At 39.7% G+C, this 16,650-nt stretch overlaps 1 protein-coding gene across 1 annotated transcript in view; it reads left to right on the top strand.

The window, feature by feature from the left end:
- The window catches only part of CFAP53 (cilia and flagella associated protein 53), a 181,744-nt gene that overhangs the window by 74,114 nt on the left and 90,980 nt on the right, over positions 1-16,650 (top strand). The window contains exon 5 of the mRNA XM_078674795.1: positions 7,822-8,040. Within this exon, the coding sequence (XP_078530921.1) occupies positions 7,822-8,040 (219 nt within the window). The remainder of the gene's footprint in view (positions 1-7,821; positions 8,041-16,650) is intronic.

Genomic DNA, 16,650 nt, shown 5'->3' with positions numbered 1-16,650 from the left:
CCTTTTCAATTCTTTTCATTAGTGCCCCAGAGGGAAGGATGGGAAGGATGTCAGTGTAAGGAGTAGTGTAAGGTAAAGATTGGTGACATAATGAAGGCCTAAACGACCATAATAAACAAATATATACACCGGGCATAATCCGCCCAACACATAAAACATGAATGTTTATAAAATTCAAATCAGGTACACCATGCTTCTAGGAATCCATTAATTGTCACATTTGGGATGGAAGCAGGTAGTAAGACAAGATGTCGACGTTTCGACCACACGATACAGTAGGCAAGTAGGAGCCTTACAAGGGAGTCTTCCTCAGGACAGGGGTGGGGTTCCTAAAAATATATATAAGAAAGGAGAAAGGAGTCAAAACTGGTCCCGAAGGATCCCAAATAGAAAGCAATTGAAATCAGCAAAAAAATTGGGTGAAAAAGGGAGTGAATTACCGTGAATCACTTTTTAGACACGAAACATGTAGTAATGAAGACTTCAATGTGAAGCCGATTACGAGGTTAGAGGCATCAGTTGTAGATGTCTAATGAAAACAGAACCGGCATTAAAAAACAAAACGGACTGCTTCAGAGAAGTGTTCCATATGGTACAGACAGAGGAATGGGAATACTCAACTTACATGGATGTGCTAAAGAGTCAACATCCTTGGTACACTTACTCCAGACATGCCACCATCAGACGATCAGCAGGTTACAATTCTGTGAAGGAGGTGGGAGAGGGAAACGAGTATGGTAAACTCTTACGGGGATAGAACACAACTACAATGTGGCGGTATGCGCGTCGTGGGGGGATGCACAAAACCAGTAAATACCTTTGGGCTGTAAACGATCCAGTATCCCACTCGGGGTCCGATTCTGAATGGCAAGAAAGGAAAAGGGTTCTGCAATGCCGTTAAGTGCTGATTTGCAACGTAACGCGTGTGCGTCCACGTTGTCTCCCGCCTAATGCGTTGGCAAAAAAGCGAATAATATCATTTTCATTTAGGCCGTCATTATGACCATAACAACCACTCGTCCATCAATTGTGGTTATGTCTATGTCCTCATCTGCTGAAAACGAGCACTTACACCGTCCTGTGAGACAGGTGGGCACCCTCCTTAACCTTTTTAGGTCTCATGACCTATCAATGCGCATGCGCATTGAGCGGAGCGAGAGATAAAGGGGCTTAAACAGAGCTTACCGAGATTGGGCGATTCCATGCAGTGCCCGTGTAAAGCTCGCTCAATGCGCATGCGCATTGCAATAAAAAGCGCGTGCACAGACACCAGCCTCCCTCCCAGAGGCATTCCCCAGCGTGCGCTGTGCTAACAAGCCTTTGAAGTGCAGCTTAGCTTCACTTCAAAGGTATCCGCTACCCCCGCCCCCTGCTTCACACGTTTCTCGCATTTCTCCTCCCTCCCTCGCCTCCCTCGCCCTTCAGCATGCCTAAAGCGCTTTAGCGAAAGCGCAAATTCCATCCACGCTTCTTGCAGTGAAATGGAAAGCTCTTGGCAAATATTGACTGTTCACTTTTAAATTGCTTATTCTTGTGTTTGGGTGTTAATCTGTATTTTCCCCGAGACACGGCCGGCCGGCCGGCCGTACTTTCACTTTCACGGCCGGAAGGCCGTGTCTAGTTTTTTTTTTTTTACTTTAAACACAACTCCGGGCATTACTACTGACCAGCAACCAACAGTGTACAGAAATGTGTAATGAATAGTGATGTATCTTTAATTGTCCAGTGGGCACCAAATATAATACCTAGTTCGCTCCCCCAAAGTTAAGTTTTATAAAGTCCATTTCTGAAATGCGAGAAATTCGTGCTAACGCAGCTTTTATTAAGTTAAGGAAAATGTTTTTTCAAAATTATTGATTTCACCTAGGCTCAAATCTGGTATTGACCCAAAGCAATGAAATACGAGCACATTCCAAAGTAAAGTCTTGCTTGTTTAATCATCTGCCCGTATCTCCTGAATCAGATAGAAACCTTGGGTTCACAGTTTACAACATGTTACATGGGATTGCATTTACCAGAGCGGAAGTATTGAAAGAAAGAAGGGGCTTCGGGTTTTACATACTAGCTTAATTAGCAATTCTTACCAAACAAGCGGTATCATTTCTTGTTGGACTTTCAGGATGGCCTCAATTAGACATATTTATGGGAAAAGTCAATGGATAAGACATTAAAGGCCAACCTCAGAGTCAGAAAGCAGCAACCACAGACCTCAGAGAAGTGCTTTCTATGCCAAGAATTGGTTGGTTATTGATCACGGTCTGTGTATTTGCTCACAATAGCACTTACACTAGTTTGTCTAGTGTAAATATAAGTAAATTCTGAATGGGTGTTGCTGAACAGTCCTCAGATCGGCATGTTGTGGTTCCTGCTGTAACCACCACCACATCCACCATCACATCCACCATCACATCCACCATCACATCCACCACCACATCCACCATCACCTCCACATCCACCATGACATCCACCGCCACATCCACCACATCCACCACCACCACATCCACCACCGCCACATCCACCACCGCCACATCCACCACCACCACCACATCCACCACCACATCCACCACCACCACCACATCCACCACCACTTCCACCACCACCGCATCCACCACCACCACATCCACCACCACCACATCCACCGCATCCACCACCACCACCACATCCACCACCACATCCACCACCACATCCACCACCACCACCACCACCACCGCATCCACCACCACCACATCCACCACCACCACCACATCCACCACCACCACCACCACCACATCCACCACCGCATCCACCACCACCACATCTACCACCACCTCCACCACCTCATCCACCACCGCATCCACCACCACCACATCCACCACCATCACTTCCACCACCACATCCACCACCACTTTCACCACAACCACCACATCCACCACCACCACATCCACCACATCACCACCACATCCACCACATCACCACCACATCCACCACCACCACCACATCCACCACCACATCCACCACCACCACATCCACCACCACCACCACATCCACCCCCACATCCACCCCCACATCCACCACCACATCCACCACATCCACCATCACCACCACCACATCCACCATCACCACCACCACCACATCCACCACCACCATATCCCCCAGATCCACCACCACCACATCTATATATGTGTGTGTGTGTGTGTGGCTCTGTGTGTGTGTGTAGGTGCAAATGCAATGTTCTTGGATTTTCGTCACAATAAAATACACTGAACATAATCTTCACAAAAGTTATTTACAAACGTTTAAGCTATTGCCATTATAAATTACAATAACTTTTATTTAAGTATTAATTATTTACAAAATTAAAAGCCATTGTTATTTGTAATATCAATACATCGAAGTCACGTAAATACAACACACATTGCATTACAAATGCTATAGGTGTCACATTTGCAAAAGTTAAAACTATTGACATTGTAACTGACAAAGCTATTAATTTTGCTACTTTCAAAACCAACACATAAATAAAAAAAAGTGTCATTTACAATACCAATAGCTCAAACTTTCCTAATGCGAGACCTATTGCATTTCCAATGCTTGTTTACTTTAATCATGGAACAACCACAGCTGACCTTCGCTCGGCACACACTGCCTTTCCCCGCTTTTTTGCCAACACGTTAGGCGTGAGACAACATACACACATGCGCGTTACGTTGCGATCAGCACCTAACGGCATTGCAGAACCCTTTTCCTTTCTTGCTATTCAGAATCCGACCCCCGAGTGGGACGCTGGGCTGTCTACAGCTCGAAGGTATTTACTGGTTTTGTGCGTCCCCCCACGACGCGCATACCGCCCCATTGTAGTTGTGTACTATCCCTGTAAGAGTTTACCTTACTCGTTTCCCTCTCCCCCCTCCTTCACAGAATTGTAAACTGCCGATCGTCTGATGGCGGCATGTCTGGAATAAGTGTACCAAGGATATTGACTCTTTAGCACATCCATGTAAGTTGAGTATTACCATTTCCCTGTCTGTAGCATACGGGGCACTTCTCTGAAGCAGTCCGTTTTGTTTGTTTTTTAACGCTGGTTCTGTTTTCATTAGACATCTACAACTGATGCCTCTACCTCGTAATCGGCGCCACATTGAAGTCTTCATTACTACATGTTCCATGTCTAAAAAGTGATTCCCGTTAATTCACTCCCTTTTCTACCCAATTTTTTCGCTGATTTCCATTGCTTTCTATTTGGGATCCTTCGGGACCAGTTTTGACTCCTTTCCCCTTTCTTATATATATTTGAGGAACCCCGCCCGCCCCACCCCTGTCCTGAAGAAGACCCCTCTGTAAGGCTCTACTGCTCCCTACCGTATTGTGGGGTCGAAACGTCGACATCTTGTCTTACTACTAGCTTCCATCCCAAATGTGACAATTAATGTATTCCTAGAAGCATGGGGTACCTGATTTGAATTTTATAAACATTCATGTTTTATGTGTTGGGCGGATTATGCCCGGTGTATATATTTGTTTATTATGGTCGTTTAGGCCTTCACTATGTCACCAATCTTTACCTTACACTACTCCCTACACTGACATCCTTCCCTCTGGGGCACTCATTTTTGATGACTTTTAAATGCATTTTTGTGTATAAATACATTTCGGATACATTGTGATTAAATAACAATGTTTCCTTAAATATTTGATTATTCTTGTTCCTAATTTACAACAAAACTTCTTTGCCTATAACATAGTGTTCTGGGACCCCTCTCTCCCATACTGATATTGCACCCAGGTCCCAGTGACTCATTTGGGTATAACCCTTTTCTCTGTAACCTATTCCTCTCCTCAGCATTTCCACAGTCATTGCAGCCTAATTTGATTATTTTCTCGAAATAATGGAGTAAGAACTTAAACTTAAACCCCATGGGAAATTAAATGGAATCAAATAAAAAATATTTCAAATTGTTACAAATATAAAAAATTTAATTTAATGTTCAAAACATAGAAAAACATGACATATTTATACTTTAATTATAAAATGTGCTTCCCACCTTTTCCTAATGTAATTATTAAATTATAATTCAATTACTTTAAATAATTCTATACATCACTTATAATAATTATTCATGCATAATATCAATACTTTAGGAGGGAATATATTTAAACTTCAGCAAAATAAATGTGATATTAACTTAATTAAAGATTTATTGCAAAATGTAGATACTATTCCTGTGGTATTCTTTTGTTCTATTTCTACATTTAAAACAAATATATCAAATGAATTTACAATACTATTTAACACAAACATATTTTTACTGACTTTTTCCAAGTTAGTAAAGTTTATTAGGTGTTCTTTACCATACTGAGATTTCTGCCCCGACTGTATGGCCTTTCTGTAGTAAAGTGTGGGGAAAAGTAAACAAGTTTATTTACCATTTAAAAAAATATTTAAAATATTTTTCTTTTAAATATTACTGTAAATGAATGTTATTTATTTTAAATGTAGAACAAACAAGGAAAATGCTACAACACTTTTAACATAATTGTTAATTAAATATTTAATGAATTTGAATATAGTTAGTTAAATACAATTATTGTGCTGAAATTTACAAAGTAAAAAATGATCTTTTTACTATGCATTAGTAATTATTATAAGTGAAGTATATAATTAATTTGAAGTAATTTAATTGTAATTTGATAAAAAAAATTACTTTCATTTTTAAGTTAAAAAAGTTGTTAAAATATATTATGACTAAATAATATTTTTTTTAATATATTTTTAACATAAAATTATATTTATTTATATTTTTAACACTTTTTAAATAATTTAACATTATTTCTTTTAGGGTTTTATTTTAAGTCCCTGTCTCTATTATGTTCTATGAGAGAGTGTTGCAGTACCAGTGCTAGGCAATGTGGGGTGCTGGACTAACTTCAGCTCTAACCTGGAGTAATTAACGACTATTTTTGGCCTCTTTTTGGCAGTAGTTACTTTTGAAGTTCAGTTTGTGAGTAGGAATAGGCGTAGGTTTTTGTTGGTGGGTGCATGTTGCTTGATAAAGCCCCCCTAAACCTCTCCTTCCTCCTCCTTAATCTCTTCCCGTATAGTCATATGTACTCTAAATTTTACAGCCACGCCCCTCTGTCCTTCCCATATTTACTACTCAAATATATATTTCTGTGCACTGAGACCCTCCAGTCGTTGCGGAGATCTCCGCACAGAAAAATATAGGAGAGGCAGGCACCTAACTCCTGCACGTACATTTGTGACTTGGAATTTGTAGCTCTAGTAGTACAGTTGGAGTACTATAAAACTACTGCACAACACAGTTTGAGGATAGGCCCAGCAGGATCTAATGTAAATGTGCTGTTTGAATGCTAATTTTTGCTGTGATTCCTGTACATAATTGTTATTCCCCATGCCAGGTTTTGCCTCTGCTGTGAACAACTTTTGACAAAGTCACTCAAATAAATGTAGCATGGTGAGCCTAAACTGAGTTCATCTTCTTTGTTACCAACAGTCGCCACTACCTGGTATACTATTCCTGGCTGACTAGATATAGAGTTTAAAACCAAGGGGTGAGGTCCCAGAGATCTCAGAGAAGTGTGCTCTGTACAACATCAAGCTTTAATTTATTTAACTGCTGTAGTTCAATATCTATTAAGTAAAACAATTGGTTCTGTCGGGGATTCTCAATTGCTTAGAATACTCAAGGAGTAGAGACTTATTTATAACACATATATCAATAAATGAAATAACACACACCGAAGCAGTTACAGGATGGACACGCTTTTGCCTTATCACGTAAATGACTTGAATGGCTAAATTCACCTGATTCTAACCGATTGGTGGATAGTTAAGCGAAGAACTATTTGAGGCTCCAACCGGCTGGTGGAGACCTGGCTCTATACTAAATAGGAGGAATCACACAAACCAGCAGATTTCATCTACTGAAGCATCTGCTTTTGGCTCTCAAACGAACCCCCCCTTTTTCAGTCCTGAGGACGACCCGCCTTGATGCTTTTTACATTTGCGCCACTTACAGGGTCGAAACGCCGACTTACTGCGTATGTCCGCACAGTGCTCATGATCACAGTTTATACTTATCAATGGATCCTACAGCATATGTGAATAAATGATATGGACAAAACAAAATCCCTCTTTTTCCCAAGCTCAATGTCACATGTCTATTTGTTTTGTACATAGTGTACTGTCAATATCACCAATCACTATATGTTACTATTTTCACCACAGTCACCTATTCCTCACTATAAATGAAATTTATAAAGTGTGACAGCCTTAAACATTTTGATATTTAATTTTGAATACATTATTGAAATTCTAACTCTGGTGTTTGTTATTTAATTTATTGATACATGTGTTATAAATAAGTCTCTACTCCTTGAGTATTCTAAGCAATTTAGAATCCAATTGTTTTACTTAATACTTATACCCAGGTTCAGAGGGACACCGGGTTACCCCATTATTTTTACTATTATAATACAGTATCCTGGTCTGTGGATAGAAGACAAATGTTATTGATATTCTGAATAAAAAATCCTGGATCTGAGGTGTTCCAGAAGTCTGCAGCATCACGTAAATGCTAGGAAAAGTTTTGTCATTGATGTTCTATCTTAATTTTTTAAAACCTTTTTATGTGTTCTGGAGTCTATCCATGGAGAACATCGCATGCCAGAGCTATCCTTACTGGCTGCTTACTCAGTCACTTGACCATATAAGGAAGGTCACCAAACATCGTTGTAGGTTATTGTATGGAACATGTCTCCTTTTTTTCATTGAAATTATATTAAATAGTAATTTGTTCTGGTGATTGGCCTTACATCTTGTAGGCAGAGCAGAGACGTTTATACAAAATGGAGGAGGAACGTGCTCAGAGAGAGAAACTTCAGAAGCAGCAGCAGACCAGAAACATGCTGCAGAGTACGTTGCGCTTGAAGATGAAGCGCCTTGCCCGAGAGCAACAGGAGGAACTCACTCTTGACATGAAGATCTTGGAGCAGCTACTTCAGGACACAGAGGATGAAACTCTTGGAAGCCAACAAAGAAAAGTAAGCAGATGCCATTTCACACATTTGTCATGTTTTGTTAAAGCAAACGAGCTGGTGATGCTGCTCAGAGATATGACAGTAGCGTACTGAGATATTTGTAGAAAAGATTAACATTAGCCTTATCCTTATGAATTCTGTTAAGTTACTTCTTTCTTGAGATTCTCAAAACTCCCAGAGCACATGCATGGAAATCTGTGAAAACTGTATATTTACATGGGTGTACTTAGATCTAAATCAGCGGAAAAATACGTTTGCCATTAGGTAAATGTACAATACATATTGATCGTTATTTTTTTTGCCACCTGTACATATAAATTCACATAGGGCTATCTCTACAAAATATATGGGGTGATATTTCACACCCAGTTTGCACATTTACTGTAGGCTGATTTTTGGTGCAAAATAGAGTCCAGAATTTGAATGTGAAACCCCCTGGGGAGATTTGTGACCACCTATTTTCGGACAGAAGGACAATGGTATAACCAGCTCTAATTCATATTACCCCGATCATATCCAGCTGTAAACCATCCTTTTGTTTTTATTGCAACCATCATCTAATGAAGTTAGAAAACAATGATGAAATAGTTGAAAGTGTTCACACAATGGCCAGCAAGTGCAGTCTGTTTCTAATAGTGAGAATTGAAGAATCAAGTGGATAATTTATTAGAATGTGTGTGTATGTATGTATGTGTATATATATATATATTACCTACTGGCGGTCGCCACTAGGTAGTTATAGTTAGGACCTAGTTTCCATAGGAAATCCGCAACATTCTATTTGGAATAACTTTGGCGCCGGTGGACGAATCTTCGCGGAATTCTCCCAGAATGGCCTGCTCCGCTCCGCTCCTTCCCTGAAAGTTTGGGGTTGATCCGTCAAGCAGGGGCCGAGATAAAAGAGCCACAAGAAAGCAGAAAAACAAACGTGCAGAACGCAAAAAGGAGGCAGGGTAGAAACACCCTGACCCCCTAGGCCTGCTCCTTTTTACACCTCTCTGCAACGAAGCCCCCTGGCGCATGCTGGAGGTTGCTGGAGGGCTAGTTGCCCCCAGGGACCCCCAGTATGCAAGGGGAATTAGTTCCCCCTCTGAAAAAGCGCCAGGGGGCTGCGTTGCAGAGAGGTGTAAAAAGGGGCGTGGCCTCATTACACCTCTCTGCAACGCAGCTCCCTGGCGCATACTGGAGGTTCCTGGTGGGCTACTTGGCCCCAGGGACCTCCAGTATGCAAGGGGAATTAGTTCCCCCTCTGAAAACGTGCCAGGGGGCTGCGTTGCAGGGAGGTGTAAAAATGGGCGTGGCCTTATTACACCTCTCTGCAATGCAGCCCCCTGGCGCATACTGGAGGTTCCTGGTTGCTCTAGTTGGCCCACAGGGACTCCCAGTATGCAAGGGGAATTAATTCCCCCTCTGCAACCGCGCCAGGGGGCTGCATTGCAGAGAGGTGTAATGAGGCCACGCCCCTTTTTATACCTCTCTGCAACGCAGCCCCCTGGCTCATACTGGAGGTTCCTGGTGGGCTAGTTGGCCTACATGGACCCCCAGTATACAAGGGGACTTAATCCCCCAACTTAGAACGCGGTACGGGGCGTGTTTGCACAGTGGTGAAGGTAGGGGGCGGGGCTAGAGGTGATATATGTGCAAACATGCTCTGTGGCGCGTTTTAAGTTGGGGAATACATTTTTCTTCAATCGAGAGGTCCCCTATGGGCTAACTAGTCAAACGGGTACCTCCAGTAAGCACCACTGAGCTGCGTTGCAGAGTGTTGTAAAAGGGGGGGCGTGCCCTCTGAACACCTGTGTGCAACGCAGCTCCCTGATGCATACTGGAGGTACCTGGTGGGCTAGTTGGCTCACAGGGGACATCAGGATTGAAGATTGAAGAGGAATTAATTCCCCAACCTAAAACGCGCCACATGTTACCTCAGGCCCCGCCCCCTTCCTTCACTATTGAGCAAAATATTACTGTAAAATCAGCTGAACTAAGAATTCTGATTTACTCACCTGTTATCACAAGAGACGTCAGTGCTGCATCTTTGAGTGCACTACTGATCCTGAAAAGTAATTCTAACCATACTTACAGTAACTTGAATTTCCTTCCATAGGCTAACATTGAGTGGTTTCACTTGGAATTTTTTTTCTGTGTGGAGTTTTGGAACTTTAAAGAAATTCCTTTAAAATCAGTCAAACTACGAATTCCGATTTACTCACCTGTTATTAGGAGAGACCTCAGTGCTGCATCTTTCAGCCCACAACTGATCCTGAAAAGTAATTCTCACCGTAGTTACAGTAACTTGAATTTCCTTCCGTTGGATATCATTGCCTGCTATATAAAATATATATAAATTAAAAAATATGACATCACTGATGTCATTTAAGATGTTGATGGAGCGGTAATTTCTTCTGGTAGTTTCTCAATGTAAAACCTTCATGCTACCTCTAATTTACCGCTCAAAAGGTGTTGGGCCCTTCACACCATGTATTACCTTCAGGAGACTTAAATAAACCTGAACAGTCAAAAATGCAATTTATTATTCAAGCCAATAAAGAGAGTTGTTGAGTATTTTAAAGGGTTTTATTTTCTAGTCAAAAGTAAATTTTTCTCTGACCCTTTATTCATTAGTAAAATATCAATCAGGTTACAGAATTTGGAGAACAAGAAAAATATCAATAATACAGAACACATTACAGTCTGCATATAAGCATTACATGTAGTTATGAAAATGTGGCGCAAAATATCAGTCAAAATTCTTAAAGAGTTTCTAAGAAAAATAGTCTTGCAAAGCTAATCAATAATTAAATAGTTGGCAAAAATCTCCCATTAAGAGAAATAAATGCATAAGTCAAATAAATCTTTTCAGACCTAATTAATTAGTCTAAGCATAAACTTAAAGTTTAGCATCTAAATCTAAAGAGCCTTTCTATCTGTTGCTGCTCATGTGCATCTCTGTGTCTAAAGAGCAAAAAGGAGGGAGACAGCCCGCCCTTCACCAGACCTCAAAGGAATGTGGCCTGATGTGCCAAGATATGACGTGGAAGCAAGAAACCTCCCCCTGAATCTCCTCGGACGCCCAAGGCTGCACCCGTGACGATCTCGTACCTAACCCATAGGATGTCTGGCCTAATCTGTTCCTTCTCTCAAGAGCTCACACACCCCCCTAATGAGCCTACAAGCCAGCTGAGATGAGAAAGCCAGCCCCCATCCAGAGAGGACATTATTTTATACCCTAATTATTGGCAGACTACACAAAGATGTAGCATCTTTCAGGAAAACCTGTACGTGATTGGTCAGTCATGATGGCATGAGTTGTCACTCCCCTGACTCATTCTAAAATCCTGACTTTACCAGTTTTAACAAAAGAAGCATACATGAATAACTACATTTATAAACATTTGCAACATTTACTAAGAAAAATGTTTCATTCTAATTCTCTTCCTTCCTTCCTTCCACAGCGTAGTCAGATGGACACTTTAACTAACACTGGTACATTGGCAGAATCACAAGAATGTACATAGTTCAAAGTGTCCTTGACTCCTTTAGGAAAGCTGGTACAGTCTGCGCATGCTCTCTTCTCTTTAATGCAAGCCATAGCCTTGATGGATTCACAGGCAGCCATGTTTTGTGTAGGCCCCAAAAATAAAACAAACACAAAGATAATATTAATTTCATGTAAATCAGCCCATTATGTTTCCCTCCCTCATACTAGTACCCCTTATAAATGTTTACCTAGCCAAGCTATTAGTGAAAAGCAGCTTTTCTATTATTTATGACAACATGCAAAATAAATGTGAAACATAGCATTTTCATGCATTTAGTGTAAAATGTAAAAGCACACACAGTTAATATAGCACACACAGCAACATGCATTAGTGTTTTAGATAGCTTTTCATGCAAAAAGCATTTAGTCCCCTGTGTAGTGTTTGTGCATTATTAATTCACACACATTATAAAAAGAGGTGTTATTAACTGAAAATATTTATCAAAATATGCAACAAGTCAAAGTCTATTAAGACAGGAATAGTACATTTTAGATTGCATGGGATGGGCTGGGAAAGAGAGAAACACATTCTATTAATCTTCAAAGGTAAAAAGGCCACTTTTCTCTACATTGGAAAAAACACATGTTAATTCAGCAAAAGCATTTCAGACTGAATAGGCCTCACTATCATGTTTTTCATGTGCCATGTTTTTAACTTGCACCACAATGTGCGTGGCAATTTAAATGCAGTCTGTCTGTAGCACAAAAAATAAAACAATGCCTGACTGCAGATGAAGTCTGCTCCATCAATCCACCCTTCTGATGATTCAAATCATAATAACATGATTTATAATTCATCACACATATTTAATTTCACTAGTGACATTTCATATTGCAAAAGCTGAGCATACAACAATGTTACTTCTATTTCTAAGGCAAACACAAGTTTGGTCTGTAATCAGATCATATATAGCCAAGCTCAAATGTTTTAGTGCAGAGTTCTGTAAGTAGCTTCTTGGAACAGTTAGTCTTCTTTAAAATAAGTAACTAAAATAATAAAAAAGGAGAATTCAACAGGACAGTTTCAGCATTTCTTTGCTCATTGTCATCAGCTTGCCATCAGAATGGCTCATACAGTGTGGCATTCTGTACCTTTTTCCATGGAAATTAGACTACTTAGGTGCAAAGAAACTCTGACAGAGCACCATCAATCCTTTTGCACTTTTTCAACCAAGGCCTTTCACTCTTATTTTCACTTTGATCAGATTCAGATGTTTCACCACATCATCTCTCAGATCAAAACCGTTGCACCATCCATTATGCAGATCTTGTGTAGCAGCTGCAATCTGGTGAGAAACTGCACACTGTACATCAACCAGACCTACACAGCCATGGCTAGTGTTCTCATCAGTGTTTTCCACAAGTGCATTTTCATATGCATTTTCAAGCCACTTTAGTGTTGCTGAAACACAGTCTTTTGCAAAAGGTAACTCAGTGCTGCCATTGTGTTGCTTTATTATGCTTGACACTTCAGGCAGATAGCTACAATCCATTCCTTGTCCAATCTGTTGTTCTGCACTTATTATCTTTAAGCCCACATTATGATCTGATTTCAGAGAAACTGCCAATCTATACCTGGGCATCAGTCTTTGCAATAACACATTTGCCACTATGCAGTTGTCACTTTTCTCAAAAACAGTTCTGATACAACCCTGTTGTTCTGCTTCTGAAACATTTTCTTGAGCCTCTTTTAATTCAACTGTGAAGATTACATTGAATGTACATGCTAACAGAACACAAATTTGTGCAACTGAATTAGCATTTCTCTCTCCCATGACAACAGTGACTCTCATTTGAGCAGATATACTGCATGTTATGGTAAGGGCAATCAATTTCGAATTTTGGGCTGGGGTAATTACTAAAAGCCATGAAGCTTTGACAACATCATGTATAAGGAGCACAGCATGTGCTGCTTTTAATGTGTCACCTTTCAAACATGAGCCGTCTACAAAATGGACATTGTTGGGCTGACTCAGACATTCATCCTTAAAGTCTGAATTTGGCTTTATGCATATTTTCATGATATTTAGACACTCATATTCAATTTCATCATACTCCAATTCATTTGCTGACATTTCTGTGAAGTTAGGGTCAAAGGTCATTGGGCAATACATCACAGACCTTTGAATACAGTCATCTTTTTTAATAGGCAATGAGAGAGCGCAGCCCTCCCTCTCACTGCAAATTAGTGTATTTTCTTTCAAATAAACTTTCATTCCTAGTGCTGGGGCGCGATATTTTTTCTCTTTCAACTCTAGGAATGCTTTTGTGCAGTTGTTGTCCAATGGAAGCGGATCAGACACACCTGAGTGTGTCAGCCTCAGTAAAGGCTTAGCCACTAGGGAAAGGTTTAGTAACCACTCTCTACAGCAGCTAACCATTCCCAAAAATGTCCTGACTTCTTTCAGAATTTGAGGTGTATTCATCTTGGAAATTATTTCCACCTTCTCTGTTGACACCTTTCTACCTCCCTTTCCAATTTTGTGTCCCAGGTATTCATCTTCTTTTTGACAGAACTCCTGACTATTCTCATCCAATGGCACTGTGACATGAACTTGACAAAAATCAATAAAAATAAGCCATTCTTCACCACATGGAATGTGAAAAAATATATTGGCTGGATTCGGTACCACAGGACAACATGGAAAAAATATGCTTTTAATCTCCTGCACTATTCTGTTCTTTTCATTTATTTTCTGTGAATCTATGATCAGAAAGTTACACAAACTTCTAATCAATTCCATCAAAAATCCTTTTATTGGTAAAATTCCTGCAACTGATTGTGTTCCTGAATACATGTCATCTTGTTCAAATTTTAATAAGACATGCTCTGCACATTTTATTAATCTGGCATCTTTCTCTGTGAACTCTCTTATTTCTGTGTTTATTATTTTTTCCAAAGCAGAAGGTAATATTTCAACTGTCTTTTCTGAAAATAATGGTACAGCTGTCTCTTGTTGGGCCATTTTAAAATGTACATCCTCATCAGGAATCTGAAAAATAACATTATCTGATGTACAGTAGTCTGTGCTGCTTAATTTGCAAAATAATTGTTTTCCTGGTAGGCCTGAGTCACAGACAACAGTTTTGCAATTTTCCTCAAATGGGCCTAATTTTGGTGCAAATTCTTCTAACACTGGGTTTGTAATTTCTCTGTTTAAAACTCCTGCAACTAAATCTGGACTTTCCACTGCCTTCACAATGGAATTGGTAAAATCAGAATTGTGAGGGTTAAAACTCTCATTTGCAAACAGAGCATCCTGTTGAACTGGGTTCTGTTTTTGTCTCTGGAAATAATTCACATTTGCTCTGGACACCTTATTTAAATTAACTTTAGCATTTTCCATATTTTGTGGGACCAGCTGTGCTTGGAAAATTCCTGCCATTGGTACCTGTTTCTGAACTGACATTTGCATTTGCTTAGCTGGCATATTTTGCACCTGCATTTCTCCATGTTTTTGTGCATCATGTTTAAATTTATTTTTCTTCTTCCAATGCTCAAATCTGTTATAAAGATGGTAAAAGGACACATTTTCCAGCAGTACAACATCCATACCTGAATTTGCACTAACCAAAACACCTTTACTTCCATCCTGTGTTCTTTTAATCTGTACCCAATCAACATCCTTTGCTAGCACTCTGCCCTTTAGGAAATAAATCACTGCTATATTTTCCTCCATAACAACAGAAAATGATGGTGCATTCATGCAAACCCTTTTCACTGTCTCCTCACCTGGCCCTTGAACAACAATTTTAGATTCAAACCACAATTTAGTCAGCATGGCAATATAAAAGAACATTTCCAATTTAATGCACAACTCTTTCAATATTTCATCAAATCCATCAACTTGTGGGTACCACAGCATGATTTTGTCTTTAAATTGTGGGAATGTGTTCAGAAATGCTGCAAGTTCACTTTTATTCTGTGGCATATGCACATACATTTCTCCCACCTTTTCTCTCAATGAGTAAGCAAAAGTTTCTCCCTCATTCTGCTTATTCTTTTTCTCAATTATATCTGGTGGCTTCTTTTCCTTATCCATTTTCCTTGCTAGGTCTGGTGCTTTCTTTTTCTTCTCATGTTTTCTTGCCCACTTGTCTCCTAATTTCTCAAGCTCATTGCATTTAAAACCATATTTTATTTCTGCAATGTGCAAATGCATTCCTGAAGAACACATTTTGTCATTTGCTTCATCATCCATGTGTACCCTGAAACTTTTCTGAAATGTTAAACTTCCTGAACCATCAGTTTCATATTTTTGAGCAAAATCTGTCAGTCCATTGTATGTAGTTAATGCACAGCCAGCTGTTTCCTTACTCAGGGAAATTAATTCTTTTTCCTGACACTGGTTCACATTTTCATTATTTAAACAGCAAGGACTGTTAATTTCTTCATGTTCAAATACTGAATTTAAAACACTAAGCTGTTTCTCTTTTTCAGGGCCTGTGTTAATATGTTCTCCCATGTTTTCTATATTTTTAACCACTGCTGCTTCCTCAAAGCAGGTTTGAAAAATCCCATTTTCAATTACATTTATTTTATTCTGGGCTGCAGATGTTGTAAATACCATTTTTCTCTCACCTTTCAGTACTTGGGGTAATTTCTGTTCAATAATCTGTATATTCTGAGTTTCTGAAATAAACCCTGCCATAATCACTGATTCTGCAGTTTTTTTTAACCTTTTCAGTAGGGTCCATATTAATTGGGACAGTCATAATTTTTCTAGGCATTGTCTGTGCATCTGCAGTTTGCAATTCTTGAACTGAATCAGTCATATTTGAAGCAGTAACACCTGGAGGTATCACTGTCAGTACTGAATCAACAGGTAATGGGTCAATATAAAATGTCTGCACAGTTCTCTCACTCTGTATTTCTCTCTGTTCAACAGAAGCAGTAGCCCCTGTAGTTTTTACTGGTGCACTATTTTCAGTATTTTTCATGGGAACCACATAAAGTGGTGGACACTCAGTTAACAATTCATCCATTATTTCATCACCTGAATCATTATTTATTTGAAGTTCTTTATCAGCATTAATTCCCTTCTCCTGAATAAGGTGCTTTACCTTTTCATCCT

Source organism: Lissotriton helveticus, chromosome 2_1 (genome assembly GCF_964261635.1).
Source record: "Lissotriton helveticus chromosome 2_1, aLisHel1.1, whole genome shotgun sequence".
Classification (NCBI taxonomy): domain Eukaryota; kingdom Metazoa; phylum Chordata; class Amphibia; order Caudata; family Salamandridae; genus Lissotriton; species Lissotriton helveticus.
The sequence above is the reverse complement of the archived record's forward strand: the minus strand, read 5'-3'. Positions and strand labels throughout refer to the sequence as shown.